Source organism: Prionailurus bengalensis, chromosome B3 (genome assembly GCF_016509475.1).
Source record: "Prionailurus bengalensis isolate Pbe53 chromosome B3, Fcat_Pben_1.1_paternal_pri, whole genome shotgun sequence".
Taxonomy (NCBI): domain Eukaryota; kingdom Metazoa; phylum Chordata; class Mammalia; order Carnivora; family Felidae; genus Prionailurus; species Prionailurus bengalensis.
This window is the reverse complement of record NC_057355.1, coordinates 47,053,952-47,071,981: the sequence shown is the minus strand read 5'-3', so window position 1 is coordinate 47,071,981 and position 18,030 is coordinate 47,053,952. Positions and strand designations below refer to the sequence as shown.

Here is an 18,030-nt window from a genome sequence, read left to right as displayed (position 1 = left end):
AACACACCCAGGATCTAGCTTCCTTTGTTTTTTTTTGTTTGTTTGTAATGTTTTAATTTTAATTTTTTATTAATTTTTTCCCTCCTCCAAAATGACAAAATGAAGGAATTTACCCCAAAACAAAGAACAAGAAAAAAATGACAGCCAGGGACTTAATCAACACAGATATAAGATGTCTGAACTAGAATTTAGAATCATGATAATATGAATACTATCCAGGGTTAAAAAAAGCAGAGAAGACGCCAGAGAATTCCTTTCAGCAGAGATAAAAGAAATAAAATTTAGGCAGGCCAAAATGAAAAATGCTATAACTGAGATGCAATCTTGAATGGATGCCATGATGGCAGGACGGATGAAGCAGAGCAGCAAATCAGCAATACAGAAGATAAAATTATGGCGAATAATGAAGCAGAAAAAAAGAAACAAAGGCAAAAGATCATGATACAAGACTTAGAGAACTCAGTGACTTATTAAAAAAGAATAACATTTGAATCATCAGAGAGAGAAAATCATCAGAGAGAAATCATCAGAGAGAGAAAAAAGGGCAGAAGGTTTATGTGAGCAAATTATGCAGAAAACTTCCCTAATCTGGGGAAGGACACAGACAGCAAAATCCAAGAAGCACAGAGAACTCCCATTAGATTCAAAAAAACTGACCATCGCCAAGGTGTATCATAGTCAAATTCACAAAATACACAGACAAGGAAAGAGTTAGGAAAGCAGCAAGGGAAAAAAAAGTCCTTAACCTTTAAGGGAAGACAGATCAGGTTTGCAGTAGACTATCCACAGAAACTTGGCAGACCAGAAAGAAGTGGCAGGGTATATTCAACGTGCTGAATCAGAAAAATATGCAGCCAAGAATTCTTTATCCAGCGTTATCTATTGTCATTCACAATAGAAGGAGAGATGAAGCGTTCCCCAAACAAAAACTAAAGGAGATTGTGATCTCTAAACCAGACCCTCGAGAAATTTTTTAATTTTTTTTTCAACATTTATTTATTTTTGGGACAGACAGAGACAGAGCATGAACGGGTGAGGGGCAGAGAGAGAGGGAGACACAGAATCGGAAACAAGCTCCAGGCTCTGAGCCATCAGCCCAGAGCCTGATGCGGGGCTCGAACTCACGGACCGCGAGATCGTGACCTGGCTGAAGTCGGACGCTTAACCGACTGCGCCACCCAGGCGCCCCCAGACCCTCAAGAAATTTTAAGGGGGACTCTGAGTGGAGAAAAGACAAAACAAAACAAAAAAGAAAAAAGCAACAAAGACTAGAAAGGACCACAGAACATCACCAGAAACACCATCTCTACAGGCAACACAATGGCATTAAATTCCTATCTTTCAGTACTCACTCTAAATGTCAATGGACTAAACGCTCCAATCAAAAGTCATAGGGTAACAGAATGGATAAGAAAACAAGGTCCATCTATATGCTGCTTACAAGAGACTTATTTTAGTAAAGACACCTACAGATGGAAAGTAAGGGGATAGATGGAGAACCATCTATCATGCTAATGGCTGTCCAGAGAAAGGTGGAGTAGCAATACTTAGACAAACTAGATAAAACAGTCTTTAAAATAAAGACTGTAACAAGAGATGAAGAAGGGCATTCTATCATAATTAAGGGGTCTAGGGGCGCCTGGGTGGCTCAGTCAGTTGAGTGACTTCAGCTCAGGTCATGATCTCGCGGTCCGTGAGTTTGAGTCCCACATCGAGCTGACTGAGCTGCTGACAGCTCAGAGCCTGGAGCCTGTTGCGGATTCTGTGTCTCCCTCTCTCTCTGACCCTCCCCCGTCCATGCTCTGTCTTTGTCTCAAAAATAAGTAAACATTAAAAAAAATTTTTTTTAAAGAATTAAGGGGTCTATCCACCAACAAGATCTAACAATTGTAAATATTTATGCCCTCAACTTGGAAGTGACCAAATATAGAAACCAATTAATCACAAACATAAAGAAACCCACTGAAAATAATACCATAATAGTAGGGGACTTTAACACCCTTACAGATGAACAGATCATGTAAGCAGAATATCAACAAGGACAGATCATGTAAGCAGCATATCAACAAGGAAACAATGGCTTGAATGACACACTGGACCAGATGGACTTAACAGACATATTCAGAACATTTCATCCTAAAGCAGAATACACTTCTTTTCCAGTGCACATGGAAAATTCCCCAGAACAGATCACATACTGGTCACAAATCAGCCCTCAACAGGTACAAAAAGATCGAGATCATACCTTGCATATTTTCAGACTATAACACTATGAAACTTGAAATCAACCACAAGAAAAAAATTGCAAAGACCATGGATACGTGGAGATTAAAGAATATCCTACTAAAGAATGAATGGGTTAACCAGAAGTTAAAGAGGAAATTAAAAAGTACATGGAAGTCAATGAAAAGGAAACATCACAGCCCCAAACCTCTGGGATGCAGGAAAGGTGGTCATAAGAGGGAAGTATATAGCAATCCAGGCCTTCCTAAACAAGGAAGAAGTATCAAATACACAACCTAACCTTACATCTAAAAGAGCTGGGGAAAAAAGAGCAAATAAAACCCCAAACCAGCAGAAGACAGGAGATTAGAGCAGAAATTAATGCTATCAAAACAAAACAGAACAAAACAAACAGTAGAACAGATCAAGGAAACCAGAAGCTGATTCTTTGAAAGAATTAACAAAATTGATAAACCCCTAGCCAGATTGATCAGGAAGAAAAAGCAAAGAAACCAAATAAATAAAATCATGAATGAAAAAGTAGACATCACAACCAACAATGCAGAAACACAAACAGTAATCAAAAAAGAATATTATGAGCAATTATATGACAATAAATTGGGCAATCAGGAAGAAATAGACAAATTCCTAGAAACATATGAACTACCAAAATTGAAACAGGAAGAAATAGAAAATTTGAACAGACCCATAATCAGTAAAGAAATTGAATCAGTAATCAAAAATCTACCAACAAACAAGAGTCCAGGGCCAGATGGCTTTCCAGGGGAATTCTACTAAACATTTAAAGAAGGGTTAACACTATTCTTTTGAAGCTGTTCCAAAAAACAGAAATGGAAGGAAAACTTACAAACTCATTCTACGAGGCTAGCAGAATCTGGTGATTCCAAAACCAGACAAAGACCTACTAAGAAGGAGAACTACAGACCAATTTCCCTGATGAACATGGATGCAAAATTTCTCAAGATATGAGCAAACTGGATCCAACAATACATTAAAAGAGTTATTCGCCACGATCAAGTGGCATTTATTCCTAGGATGCAGGGTTGGTTTAATATCTGCAAATCAATCAATGTGATACATCACACTAATAAAAGGATAAGAACCACATAATCCTCTCATCAGATGCAGAAAATGCATTTGACAAAATACAGCATCCTTTATTCATAAAAATCCTCAAGAAAGTAGGGATAGAAGTAACATACCTCAAGATCATAAAGGACAAATACAAAAGACCCACCACTAATATGATCCTCAATGGGGAAAAATTGAGAGCTTTCCCCCTAAGGTCAGGAACATGACAGGAATGTCCACTGTTATTCAACACAGTGTTGGAAGTCATAGCCTCAGCAGTCAGACAATACAAAGAAATAACAAGCATCCAAATTGGCAAGGAGGAAGTCAAACTTTTACTCTCCACAGATGATATCATACTCTATGTGAAAAATCCAAAAGACTCCACCAAAAAACTGCTAGAACTAATCCATGAGTTCAGCAAAGTCGCAGGATATAAAATCAATGCACAGAAATCAGTTGCAATTCTATACACAAATAATGAAGCAGCAGAAAGAGAAGTCAAGGAATTGATCCCATTTACAATTGCACCAAAAACCATAAAATACTGAGGAATAAACCTAACTAAGGAGGTGAAAAATCTATTCACTAAAAACTATAGAAAGCTTATGAAAGAAATTGAAGAAACACATAAAAAATGAAAAAACACTCCATATTCCATGGACTGAAAGAACAAATGTTGTTAAAATGTCAATAGTACCCAAAGCAATCTATACATTCCATGCAATTCCTATCAAAATAGCACTAGCATTCTTCACAAAGCTAGAACAAAGAGTTCTAAAATTTATCTGGAATCAGAAAAGACCCTGAATAGCCAAAGTAATGCTGAAAAAGAAAACCAAATCCGGAGGCATCACAATTCCGGACTTCAAGGTGTATTACAAAGGTGTCATCATCAACACACTATGGTAGTGGCACAAAAACAGACAGATCGATGGAACAGAATAAGAATCCAGAAATGGACCCACAAACGTATGGTCAACTAGTCTGTGACTAAGCAGGAAAGAATATCCAATGGAATAAAGACAGTCTCTTCAGCAAATGGTGCTGAGAAAACTGGAGGACGGTGACATGCAGAAAAATGAACCTGGACCACTTTCTTATACCATACACAAAAATAAACTCAAAATGGAGGAAAGACCTAAACGTAAGACAGGAAGCCATCAAAACCCTGGAGGAGAAAACAGGTAACAACCTCTTTGACCTCAGCCACAGCAACTTCTTACTTGACATGTCTCTGGAGGCAAGGGAAACAAAAGCAAAAATGAACTATTGAGACTTCATCAAGATAAAAAGCTTTTGCACAGTGAGGGAAACAATCAGCAAAACTAAAAAGAAGCTATTAGCAACTGACACATCAGATAAAGGGTTAGAATCCAAAATCTATAGAGTACTTATCAAACTCAACACCAAAAAACAAATAAGCCAGTGACAAAATGGGCAGAAGACATGAATAGACACTTTTCCAAAGAAGACATCCAGATGGCTAACAGATACAGGAAAAGATGTTCAACATCACTCTTCAGCAAGGAAATACAAATCAAAAGCACAATGAGATACCACCTCACACTTGTCAGAATGGCTAAAATTAACAACTGAGGAAACAACAGATGTGGAGAAAGGGGAACCCTTTCTGCACTGCTGTTGGGGATGCAAACTGGTGCAGCCACTCTGGAAAACAGTATGGAGTTTCCTCAACAAATTAAAAGTAGAACTACCCTATGACCCAGCAATGGCACTACCAGGTATTTACCCAAAGGATACAAAAATGCTGATTTGAAGGGGCATATGCACCCTAACATTTATAGCAGCACTATCAACAATACCCAACATACGGAAAGAGCCCAAATGTCCATCAATTGATGAATGGATCAAGAAAATGCGGTATGTATATATAAATGGAGTATTACTTGGCAATCAAAAAGAATGAAATCTTTCCATTTGCAACAACATGGATGGAACTAGAGTGTATTATGCTAAGCCAAATCAGTCAGTGAAAGACACGTATCATATGATTATACCCACATGTGGAATCTAAGAAACACAACAGATGAACATAGGCGAAGGGAATCAAAAATAATATAAAAACAGAATGGGAAACCATAAAAGACTCTTAAATACAGAGAACAAACTGAGGGTTGCTGGTGGAGTGTTGCATAGGGATGGGTTAAATGGGTGATGAGCATTAAGGAGGGCACATGTGATGAGCACTGGGTGTTTTATTTAAGTGATCCGTCACTAAATTCTATTCCTGAAATCAGTATTACACTATATGTTGACTAACTTGGATTAAAAAAAAAAAAAAAGGTAATAGTATCATGTCAGGGCTATTTAAAGCTTAAAAAAAAAACCCTGAGGATCTAACTTCTGCTAGGTTACATTTAATGCAGTTTTGGCAAATGACACCGCCTGGCAGTTGTGAGACAATTACAGACAAGAATAGAACATGCCTATCACAGCTCTAAGTAAATAATAGGATGTCTGTGTACTAATTTTCAATGTTAGTGTCCTTTAATAAAATTCATTTCTTTTTAAAAAAATTTTTAATATTTACTTATTTTTGAGAGACAGACAGAGCATGAGTAGGAAAGGGGGAGGGGGAGGGGCAGAGGGAGAGGGAGAGGGAGAGGGGCACAAAGAATCCAAAGCAGGCTCCAGGCTCTGAGGTGTCAGCAACAGAGCCTGAGAGAAGGCTGGAGCCCACAACCATTAATCACATCATGACCTGAGCTGCAGTCGGATGCCCAACTGACTGAGCTACCCAAGTTCCCATAAAATTCATTTCTTAAAAAAAAAAAAAAAAAAAAAAAAAAAAAAAAAAATTCTATCCCATATTACTGAAAATATCTTCACGATTATTATGGCTGATACTTCAATAAAAAGCTTAAGATTCTGTACATATAAAAGGGACATTTCATTAAGAGGAACACGAGGGAAAGGCAGTGAGAAAAAATGAGAGAGGGAGATTCCATCAATCAATACCTGCCATATGCATTAGGAGAGACAGAAAAATACAAACTCAACTCACTGACAGAACTCCCTGACTTACAACTTTGTTAGAAAGGAAAAAGAAATCACTGTGGTAACATAACTGGAGAGGAACAATATGCTTCCTATACTGAGGTTTCCACTCGAAGAGGTATAGTTATGCTCAAAAGAAAAAGCAATTGGGGCTGGGATAATCTAGGAAGGCTTGAGGAGGAGAAGCTTGAACTTAGATTTATAATGGGCTACAGGAGGAGGGACAGCTTTCCACAAAAGGAAAACAGCAGGGGGCAAAATTCTGAGTCCTGACAGAAAGGCACCCTGGCCTCCAGACACCTGTTGTCCAGGACCAGAATGGGTTCACTAGTGAGGGTTGAATAAAGGCCTACAGCTGTGGCCTACGGACAGTAGGAGGGAGTCTTTGGGGGAGTTTACCAGGGGACAACTACCTGGCCCAAAGGCCTTACTCAAGTATTTCTTATTTAGCTGGGCTGGAGGAGGTTGCTGAAGTCCTTGAAAGCGGGGCTTATGCTGAGAATTTTGATACTTTAATCTGGGTGGAATGGATGAGATTGGGAGGATACAGAAATAGCTATTCAGCTATGGTGTTGAGGTTATGGGGGTGTCCAAACCTCCCAATTGATACCTGTTGTGACTCTTGTATGCTTCCTAGTCTTTCCTATGGGACACAGCTCTGATAGCTTAACCCCAGAGAGAAGGTAAGACCTGTTTGGGATGCTTAGTACACTGCTGTACTCGTAACAGCCTGAAAAAAAACTTTCAACAGTTTTAAACATTTAGAAAAAGGCATAAAGTGAAAGAAGGAGATTTTCAAATTGGTGTGGTAGAAAGAGGAGCTGGGCATTTGAGTGAAATCTGATGCTGTCACTTACTAGTTTTGTGCCCTGGGAATACTTGTTTTTGTGCCTGTTTTTCTACAAGCACAATAGGGAATTGTGAAAGAGGTTTTCGGCTGGCTTGTACAGCACCTCCCATCATCTTCTCTTGCAGACCTTTGGAAATATGTGTTGTACTGGCAGAGCGAGGGTGGGGGGCAGAGGGGAAAGTAAAGGTGTTTTGGATTGTCTCTCTCAGAAGTGCCATAAAACTAGTGGGCTCAACCAAATGTCTTGCAATACCTGAGGCATGCAGCAAATGAAGAAAAGTCCTGCTCCAAATGCCATAGGACCACTGAGAGTCTTCAAAAATCCCTCCAACTTTAATCTGAGGACTTCACTAAGCCTTGGGCTAGGACGCACGCAGCACCATAGACCAAAACCTGTCTGGCGCGTTCCCCCAACTTCAACAGTGGCTAACCAACTCATCACTCAGTTTTCTATGTACATTCCACTTCTTCGAGACACCTGCCCTAGCGCCCATACCGATCTTACTATTATATTGTTTTATTATTACCGGATTAATCTCTGCCTCCCTCGACCCCTCGGTAGACTCCATAACAGCAGGGATCGTGGATACCTGTCGGGCTTACAGTTGCACTAGCAAACACTTTCTGAATAAACCCGAAGAGCTGATGAACCGAGAAAACACACAAGTCGCAAACGCGGGCCCAGACGAGGGTTGACGCCACCGCCCCCCCCCCCCCGTAACTTCCGCCCTTTCCCGCTCCTCCCAGCGCCCCCTTCTCCTTGCCTGTGTTTGTTTCCGGTGTTTCAATAAAGCTCGATTCGGCTCGAAGAAGACCTGTTCTTCCGGGAAAATGGCGACTCCCGCTCGTGCCCCGGAGTCCCCGCCGGTCGCGGATCCGGCGCTAGCCGCGGGGGCAGCTGAGGAATCCGAGTGCCCGCCGCCTCGCCAGCCTCAGCCCCCGCAGAATGTCCTCGCTGGCCCGCGGCTTCGAGCCCCAAGCTCCCGAGGACTTGGGGCGGCGGAGTTTGGCGGAGCTGCAGGAGATGTTGAAGCGCCAGGAGAGACTTTTGCGCAACGAGTAAGCTTGGGTCCCGCCGAGTCACTGCCAGCCTCCTTTGGTTCGGTCTTCTTGGGACGCGTTCCCTCGCCTTCTCTCACACCGGGTTCCCTACCCTGGAAGGTGACCTTGCCACAGTCAGACCTTTCCGGTCCCGCTGGCGAGCGGACGGCCTCCAGCCGCAAAGCCGGCTGCGTCCTGGTCTGGCACGTAACGCCTGCGGAGATTGCTTTATGCTGAAAGGCTGCTTACCGTTTCAGCTGTTCCTTAGCTTCGCGTTGATTTTAATTGTTTGACTACTTCCCTGAAGGGAGGGTCTGTGTCCTAAATCCTTTGGTAATCCCGCTCCACTGCGGCCCGTATCGTGCCCAAAACATCTTGTCAATTTCATCTTTCGATCCTATTTTTACAGGAACCGTAGGAAAGGGTAAGAGTGATAGGATATAAAGTGCAGATATATTAGGCAGAAAAAGTTGGTCTCATTCAGCTGGCCGACTTGACGGTAGCAGGGGAACGATAAAATGAAAGCGATTTTTTAGGAAGCTTATTTTAGCAGCTTGGTGCTGGATGGTTTTGAGGGAATAAGAGAAGACAGTTGGTTATTTCCAGCGAAGTTCCCAGCAAGAGGGCTGTATTTTTAAGGTAGTTATGGGATTGGGAAAACTACATCAGGCATGGAATAATTTGAATATGTAGGTGACAGAGAGTGCTGAAGTTTCCAGACTGTATAGAGAACCACTGATAAGAACAGAAAACCTGGGGAGGGGAATAGCTCTGTGGTTGATTTTATTTAGAGGGTACTGAGTTGAGGGGAGAATTTTATCTACTTAAAAGCTGGAGAAGTCATGAGGATCAGGAGCGAGAAGGCGGGGAATACATAGGAATTGCAACTGGAGAGGAATATTAATGTTGAAATTGTGGGAAGGAATGTAGTGTGAGACATAGAATAGGGAACCCGAGGTATAATCTTCCCTCCATCTATTATATGGATAAAGAAAAGAGCATCTGAAAAGGAACTTCTGTCACTTAGCAAAAGGGTCAAATGACCATTTGGAAGCTTTCTAGTAGAGACAAACGCTTGGACTTTTTGAGAATGGGATTTTGATCTAGAGCAGATAATTAACTTTTTTGGTCTCTGGGACCCGTTTAGACTGTTAAGACTCACTGAGCCTCCCAAGGAGCTCTTGTTTTATGTGTATCTACTGATATTTACTGGTGTATTAGGAATTACAGGTGAGAGATCTTTAAAACACCAGAATACACAATGATTAGCCATCAGAGCAATGATACCATCACATATCATGTGACCTCTGGAAAACTCCACTGTACCCATATGAAAAAATGAGTATGGATATGGCAAATAATGGTTTAGTATTATTATCAAAATCATTTTGACCTTGCAGACCCATCCACCTTCCCTCCCCAGTAAGATCTTGGAGATCACACTTTAAAAACTGCTGATTTTTGGAGTGTCTTACGGAGTATTATCATATGCTTAAAATACTTCCGCTGAAATTTAGACAGATGAGGCATATTCCTTATTCTTCCTACATCCCTTATTTTTTAGGGTATTTAGATCACGACTCTTATTTCATTCCTCTTTTGAGACCGTTGGAAATCAGATTTTTTACTTAAAGATAGATTTTTCTCCCTTTGAGGATAATGCTTTGTCTTTCTATCTCAAGTTTAAAAACATGGCTGTAACATATACATTTTTTTTTTCCATTTAACAGAAAATTCATTTGCAAATTGCCCGACAGAGGTAAAAAGATCTTAGACTCTTTTGCCAAACTGAAAGCTGCCATTGCAGAACGTGAAGAAGTTAGAGGAAAACCTGAACTGTTTCATCCTGTTAGTTTAGACTGTAAGCTAAGGCAAAAAGCAATTGCAGTTGTTGATGTGGACACAGATAAGGCCCAGAATTCTGACCAGATACTTGATACTTCGTCTCCAGTTTGTGGCTGTTCCTCTGTAAGTAACTTCAAGTCGTCTGAAACAACCTCACAACTACATCCTACTCACAAAGGCGATGAAGAGGCTCCCGAGGTTGAGGACACAGTGAGCAAGTGCCCGGTTCCCAGTAGCAGAGCGAGTGTGCCTTCCTCTTCTGAAGCTGGTGAGCGTCTCCCTCAGGGTCGTGTTTCAAGTCAGGCAGAAGATCATTCCAGCAGCTCGGACAACCTGTTTATTGATAGGTTACAAAGGATCACAATTGCAGACCCAGGTGAACAGCATTCAGAACAGGACAGGAGTGCTGAGAACTTGGCAGGGCTTTGTCGTGGGGCACAGAAGAAGCCTCATTACATGGAAGTGCTAGAAATTCGAGCCAAGAACCCAGTGCCCCCACCACATAAATTTAAAACTAATGTGTAAGTATCATCAGAAACAGGCCTGTCATGGGAACATACTCTTTGTTAAACTCAAAAAACTGGGAGAATGCTTTTAGTTTGCTGGACTTTGTGTGGGATCTGCTTATAGTTAGGTAAGAGCATATTGTGGAAACAGCCTCGCTGGGGTGGAGGATTCATGTTGGAAAATCCTTTAGGTTTTTAGCCAGAATTGAAAAGGTTTCAGATAGCAGGTGGAGTATTGAATTTCAGGGTGTTTAGCCAATATTTGATATTAAACCCAGAGTTAGAGAATTTATTATGACTTTATTTTTCACAACAGTTTTTTGGTATGCAGCTCCCCCCTTAGATTAGACGGTAAGTTAAGGGAAAAGCAGCTTTAGAAGCTTACAGACATCTCGGTGAAAAATATCTGCGTGCTCATGATATGTAAGCAGCTGGTGCTGGGGTGACACACAAGTAAAGCTCCTGCTCCTCAAAGAGCTAAGGATCTAGATGAAAACCCAAGCTTTACACATTTCAAAGAACATTGAACTATATAATAACTTCAAGGGGAAGGGAGCCGAGAAGGGTTAAAGAAACTGAAAAACAGATTCAGGCAGGACTGGCAAACTAACCTTGCCATAGTTTTGTTTCTGAGTCTCCAGAAAAAGAAAAGCTCCTTGAAGAGAAAAGAATGCTATTCACTCATATGCAGATGTAACATTCAAATCAGGGAGTGGTTACTGGTACTGTGCCTGCCTGTATTTACCAGGATGTAACATCAGATACAAAGTGGAATCACTGCTGTCTTTCTTGAAAAAACTCAAAACCTCTAGTTAGAAGTACCTAAAACTTTTATTAAAGAATTACTATAAAGAGACTAAAGTTTAACCCTGCCATTTTTTTTTAACTTGAAAACATTTTTTCTTCTATATAGAAAACCAGGATTATATTACATTAAAATTTAGTTAAGAATAAAGAGTAATCTTTGTGCCCTCTGTCGGTAATCTTTCATCTTGTGTGCAGTGAGGTAGGTTTCTTCACTTCTGGGAAGACAGAAAACCAGAAGCATCATCTAGTTGGTCAGAGAATACGTTGATCCTGGTTCTGGGTTATGGTCATATAGCTGTAGGTGGGAGTGGGGAGAGCCAGAGGGCCTCCTGTACAGTTAAAGCAGATCAGGAAAGGCTGGCCTGGTCAGCTGTGGATTGAGGGATTCCATGTATGAACAGCCTTTGGCTCCTTTTCTGCTCTTCTGGCTCCAGAATACCACCTGGATGCTGGCAGCTACCCCTCCTATCCCTCTACCTTAGGTCTTCCGGAACTTGAGATCTGCATGGCCCATTATATTTGAAACCATGTGGTTGTTCTATGGCACCTCAGCTTTATCATGTGCCAGATAGAACACTTCTTCCTGCACTGACTTTCTCCTATATTTCCTAAGTTCATGGTGCCACCACTTTGGTTTTTTTTCCCCAAGGTGTGTTCCTTTTTCTTCATATTTGCTAGCCAGAAAGACCCGCCTGATGTATTTTGTTGACCTTCATCTCTAGTCATTCTTCTTTTCTTTTTTTTTTTTTTTAATTTTTTTTTTTTTCAACGTTTATTTATTTTGGGGACAGAGAGAGACAGAGCATGAACGGGGGAGGGGCAGAGAGAGAGGGAGACACAGAATCGGAAACAGGCTCCAGGCTCTGAGCCATCAGCCCAGAGCCCGACTCGGGGCTCGAACTCACGGACCGCGAGATCGTGACCTGGCTGAAGTCGGACGCTTAACCGACTGCGCCACCCAGGTGCCCCTAGTCATTCTTATTTTCATCCTTTCCTATCCAAAGGGAAGGCTCTCATCCCTCTCTTGGGCTATAACTGACCTGTTCTGGATTCTAGTCTTATGTCTTCCAGCCCATCCACTCCACTGCTGCCAAAATGAAGTTAGTAAAATGCAGATCTGAATCCGGTACATAGAACAGAACTCTTTGCTGAAGACTGGGCCCAGCCAAATCCCCAGCCTTATCTTACAGCTATTCCTGCATGCCCTAGCCCCTGAACTTCCCTTATGTCTCACCATATTGCCCCTCATTCCCACAGTGAGCATTAATTATTCCATGACTCCTCAGAATTCACTGTTTTAAAGCTTTTCTGACAACCTTCCTGTCTCCCGTTAGAACTGGTGGTTCAGTGGTGCCTGGGTGGCCCAGTTGGTTAAGCATCCGACTCTTGGTTTTGGCTCAGGTCATGGTCTCATGGCTTTGTGAATATGAGCCCCGCCGTTGGTCTCTGTGCTGACAATGTGGAGCCTGCTTGGGATCCTCTCTATCCCTCGCCCGCTCATGCCGTCGTCTCTCTCTCAAAATAAATAAACTTAAACAAAACTGGTGGTTCAGCTCAAGTGTAAGGTTTGAAGAGAGAAGGAAAATATAAAGAGCTTGTCAGTCTACCTATTATCTGTTAAAAACAGTGGGTTGTCATATATCACTCTCCAAAGAAGGGCTGATTTAAATACTCCTGCTTTTGAAGTAAATATGTTTAAAAATGGGAAGGATTTGTATCTACAAGTAGAAATATTGGTAAACTCCTATTACCTTTGCAGAAGAATGAATTGCTAGGTTAAAGGCCACTTCTGTGTGTGAATGTTGTAAACAAGTGTCTATAAAAAGGAAACAGTCTGATGACAGAACATAAATTTTCCCTCCTTCAGATTACCTTCACAACAAAATGATTCATCTAGTCATTGGCAGAGAACAGGGTCTCCCATTTCCTTGGAAGAAAGGCGGCTCAGGGATAAGAAGCATCTTGATGACATCACAGCAGCTCGGCTCCTGCCACTTCACCATATGCCCACACAGCTGCTCTCCCTGGAAGAATCTGTGGCACTTCAGAAACAGCAGAAACAGAATTATGAGGTATTAAGAGTTTTACCTGTTTCTTGAGTGTGTGTTGGATGCTGCTAATCAGAGTTCACTCCAGCAAGTTCAGAGAGGATAGAACTTAATAGAAAGGAGTAGGTGCTTGAGAAATGGCTGGCTAATGCCGTTGGCTCTCAGGTGTATGCCTCCAGTTTTCAGAGTCTCGGAAGTCTGCAGGGCCCAGCTGGAGATGATCCCAGCTACCTGCAGCAGCAGCAGAGTGGGGAGGAAATGTGGGGAGACTCAGGCAGAATTCCCCATCTCTTAAAGCCTATGCTGTTAGGCTAGCAGAAGTCTTACTTCTCTGTCTTGTATCTCTTAAACCCCATGTGAGAGATTCTCAGTGTAGAATCTAGTCTCAGTGGTAGAATCAGGGAAGTGTTTTCAGGTTTCCATCTCCTGCCAAACAGGGAAGAGCATAACCCTGGGGGACTACTGTGGTGTTACCAACAGACGTTTGGACACTAAGCATAAAAGCATGATCTGCAGGGGCACCTGGGTGGCTCAGTCAGTTAAGCGTCCAGCTTGGGCTCAGGTCATGATCTCACCGTTTGTGGGGTTGAGCCCCCTGTGGGGCTCTGTGCTGACAACTCAGAGCCTCGAACCTGCTTCTGATTCTGTGTCTCCCTCTCTCCCCCTTCCCCACTCACACACACTCTGTCCTCTCTCAAACATTTAAAAGAGAGAAAGCATAATCAGCAGGCCCTTGTGAAGACAGAAGAGTCTTTAGTCGCCTGCTTAGTGACTTAATTTTGTATAGCACTTTCCTCAAAGATCTGGGAGTTCTGCAGAGAACTTTAAACATATATATGAACAGTTTATGTACAGACTGATGGGATGGGAGAAAACAAGTGTGAGGGCAGTAGGGAGAAAAGAAAGAGTCCAATATACTTAGATAGGAGTAATTTGAACCTCCAGGAGAACAGCAGCTTAAGTTCCTAGTATTGTTAGCTAAATTCTAATCAGGTGCCATACCCCCAGTTAATACAAAACTAGGCTGTTATTCAGTCTTAGCTTTTCACAAAAGTTCCATTGGCATGGGTTGTTGGCATTTTCAAGGCACTCCATTTTAAAAGCCATTTTTCTTCCTCGTGTATTAAAGTCTTACTGCCTAGCTATGACTGCAGCAGTGGGGAATTGTTTTTTAAATTGTTTATATGATGTTCAGTGCCTGTCCTAAGATATTTTTAAATTGAATTCATCTCCTCCATTTGACACTGGGTTCCTCGTCAGAGTAGTAGTAGCTCGCACCCAGAATCTTTGTGGCCTCAGGGAATGACCTGAAGAAGTTCCCAGGCATAGGGTCAGAAGTGTGAGAAAAGTGAAGAGCCAGATGAGAAATGCCATCAGTCAGTCAGTGGTAATGTCCATGGGTGTACATGAGCACACTGCCAGTGTCCAAAACGTACTTGGACTTTCAGTTGCTTAGCTGTTTTCTTGGGAATATTTGGAGAGGGATAGTCAGCTTTTTAGTATTGGTTGCTTGATTTTCATTGTGACATTGGAATGTTAACTCTCAAGCCTAAAAGCCATGACTTCATCTGGGAGAGAAGATTCTTTTTTGGAGGATCAGCACAACAGCGTTAGTGATTTTTTGACGTTTGATAGTTCAGACTTCTGTGAGTTTGTGTATACACGTGCATGTGTCCACATAAAAATCTATCCATATTTGTCTTTTAAAAATTTGTTTTAATGGTTATTTATTTTTGAGAGAGAGAACACAAGGGAGCGGGGGAGGGGCAGCGAGAGGGAGACAGGATCAGAACAGGCTCTGTGCTGTGAGTGCAGAGTCTTAGGCAGGCCTCAGACCCACAAACCGTGAGATCATGACCTGAGCTGAAATCCAAGAGTTGGCCACTTAACCGACTGAGCCACCCAGGCGCCCCCATGTTTGTAACTCTTGCAGCACTAAGCAGGTTACTCAGTTTCCCAAGTAGAGGGGGAGTATTTCCGTGCACTGTTGTCTATTATTGGAAATGTGACCGCAACTGTAGCGGGCTAGTAGCTCTCCCCAGCATTGCCCGCTTGTATCTGTGCTGGGCACAACCTCAGACTTGTCACATTGCTACAGAGAGCACTGAGTGGGGCGGTGTGCCCCTTGATTTCCTTTTCTCTTTAGAGGACTTCTATTGCAAAAATTGCAGGGAAGAAGATGTGAATGTATAACTATTTGCTTCGATTTTTGTTTTCAAGGAGATGCAAGCCAAGCTCGCGGCACAGAAATTAGCTGAAAGGCTTAATATAAAGATGCAGAGCTATAATCCGGAAGGGGAGACTTCGAGGAAGTACCGAGAAGTAAGGGATGAAGATGATGATCAGTCCTCTGGTGAGGAGTTCTGAAGACGGGCATTGGGATAATGCCTGAATCTCTGTCTGCTGAGATGTCATGGTCACATCAGACTTTCTAACAAGTATCAAGATCAGTGTCAGGCATTGTTGAGGGAAGGAATTTTATAAAGTTACACAAAGGTAGCTATTAAAAGAGCCCAGTTTGTCTTTCTGGAGAGGACTTTGATGTGCTTAAGAAGTTTAATATTTGAATATTGTGTTTGACCATATTGTATTAAAGTTCTGCAGTATGTTGTGTGTTGGTCTGATATTTTAGTACATAGTAAGCACGGTTTTATTTTCCTCTAAGCCAAATGAAAGCGGGTAACTGCTCTTTTCCTTATTCTTACCTCTGTGGAATAGCATTTATTACATGTCTTTCAGTGAAATATTTGGTTGCCCCAGGCATCACCTAAAATGAATTAGGAAGATAAAGTTCCCTGCTTTTTTGAGTAAGGAAGGGAGCAGTCTAGAGAATTTTATGCATGTTTGCATGGGGTTGAGGTACTGGATGTGAAATACCTAGGAAGGCACTCATAGAAAATTCTTAAATGTTTCCTTCTTCTGTCTTCCCTTTAGGAAGAATGTTCTCTTTCTTCTGATTAGGAATAAGGAGTACTTTTAGTTGATGCTGGAGGGTGGAGGATCTTTCTGGATGGTCAGATTTGCCTGGAGTAACACAAGATACAGGAAAAGTCTAGGGTGACTGTGTAGGGGAAGGGAATAGCTGTTCTTAGGCTTGCCCTAAGAGGTGACCAGTTCAGTTTGGTAAGAACACCATTTTTTTTTTTTAAAGCGACAATTGAATTTTCAACACATAGCTTGCCTCTCCCCAGCCCTGCCCCAAAGAAGCATATATAGACTACAGAAATCTCCATCCCATGTGTATACATGTTTATGTAATTTTGAAGGATTATGTGGAGATTTCTTTGTTTACTCTGTTGGAGTCTTTAAACAGTGTTGAAAGGAAGAATAAAATAAGAGCATCTTCATAATGTTAATGGTGATGTTTTACTGGTGCTTAATTAAATTTAACTTGCTTTAAAAGAGACTTTCATATATGAAATTTTCATGAAGACACATTGAGGTGTGTGATAGGAAGGGCTTAGTTTTCTATCACGGACATACGGGCACCGCTACTGCTTTCTGTCCCCTTCCACCCCTCCGCCCCTCCCGGCAAATATAGAAATACCCTGAGGTAACAAATTCATTATTTCTGCTTTCAAAAACTAACAGTAAATGGATTTTGCAACATAAAATTATTCTTTAGAGAATAAAATAATACACTTCTGGAAAGCCAGGTAATACGGAAGGGCTCACGTGCATGTACACACAGTCCCCTGTATTCGTATCACCTAGAGAGAGCCTCTGTTAAGGTTTGGGTATATTTTGCTTTTACATACTTTTCAATGCATAGCTATATGTTTATATTTTCAATAATGCAATCATACTGTACGATGTTTCATAGTCTGCTCTATGTATTGTAAACATTTTCCATGTTAGATATTTTGCATTTTAGATAGCTACAATTCAATTTTATGGGTGTACCATAACTTGCGACACCAACTTATTAAGAACTTGATTGTCAGTTATAATGTAAACTGTAAACAACAATGTGATCAACATCTTAAAAGATAATCACATTTGTACAAAAATGATTTATTTCCGGAAGATACCTTTCTAGAAGTGAAATTGTTAGCTGGAAGTGTAGGTACGTTTGAGAGTCTTGATGTACATCACTCACCATAAAGGTTGTGTCCCTTTATGTACCTGCTAGCAATATCAAACTCCCAGAACTGAAAATTGCTGTTGCAAGTGTTTGCAAATTGAATAATTACGGGAAAGGATTATTTTTAAAATTTGTATTTCTTTGATTACTTAATGAAGGGTGAGTGTTTTTTTCATGTTTGTTGACCATTTATATTCATTGTTTTGAGCGTTGCTTATTCATAACTGTAATTCCTTTGAGAGAGTGCTGTTTTTATTGGTTTATAAATTCTTGATGAATTAAGATGTCCGTCTTTTGTCATATGTTATTGTTTTAGGTGTTACTTTCTTTTTAATACAGTTTGTGGTGTTTCAGTGTAGAAGTTTTCTTTAGGAGTCTACCTTTGCAGTTACCCTTGGGAGTGCCTTCCCTACCCCAAGGATGGAATGTATTTGTCCTTATTTTCTAGTACTTTTTTAAAATTTCACTTTTATATTTATATTAATTCAAAAGGAAATTTTTAATCCATCTGAA

The 18,030-nt window shown here is 41.2% G+C and overlaps 1 protein-coding gene across 1 annotated transcript; it reads left to right on the top strand.

Annotated features, from left to right (window-relative positions):
* The first annotated feature begins 7,980 nt into the window (after nucleotides 1-7,980).
* On the top strand, nucleotides 7,981-17,799 carry POLR2M (RNA polymerase II subunit M). Its single transcript, XM_043555332.1, has 4 exons — nucleotides 7,981-8,245; nucleotides 9,958-10,593; nucleotides 13,253-13,457; nucleotides 15,654-17,799. Exons 1-4 carry the CDS (start codon nucleotides 8,133-8,135, stop codon nucleotides 15,798-15,800), a joined length of 1,101 nt encoding a protein of 366 aa, XP_043411267.1. The 5' UTR covers nucleotides 7,981-8,132; the 3' UTR covers nucleotides 15,801-17,799.
* The last annotated feature ends 231 nt before the right edge of the window (nucleotides 17,800-18,030 follow it).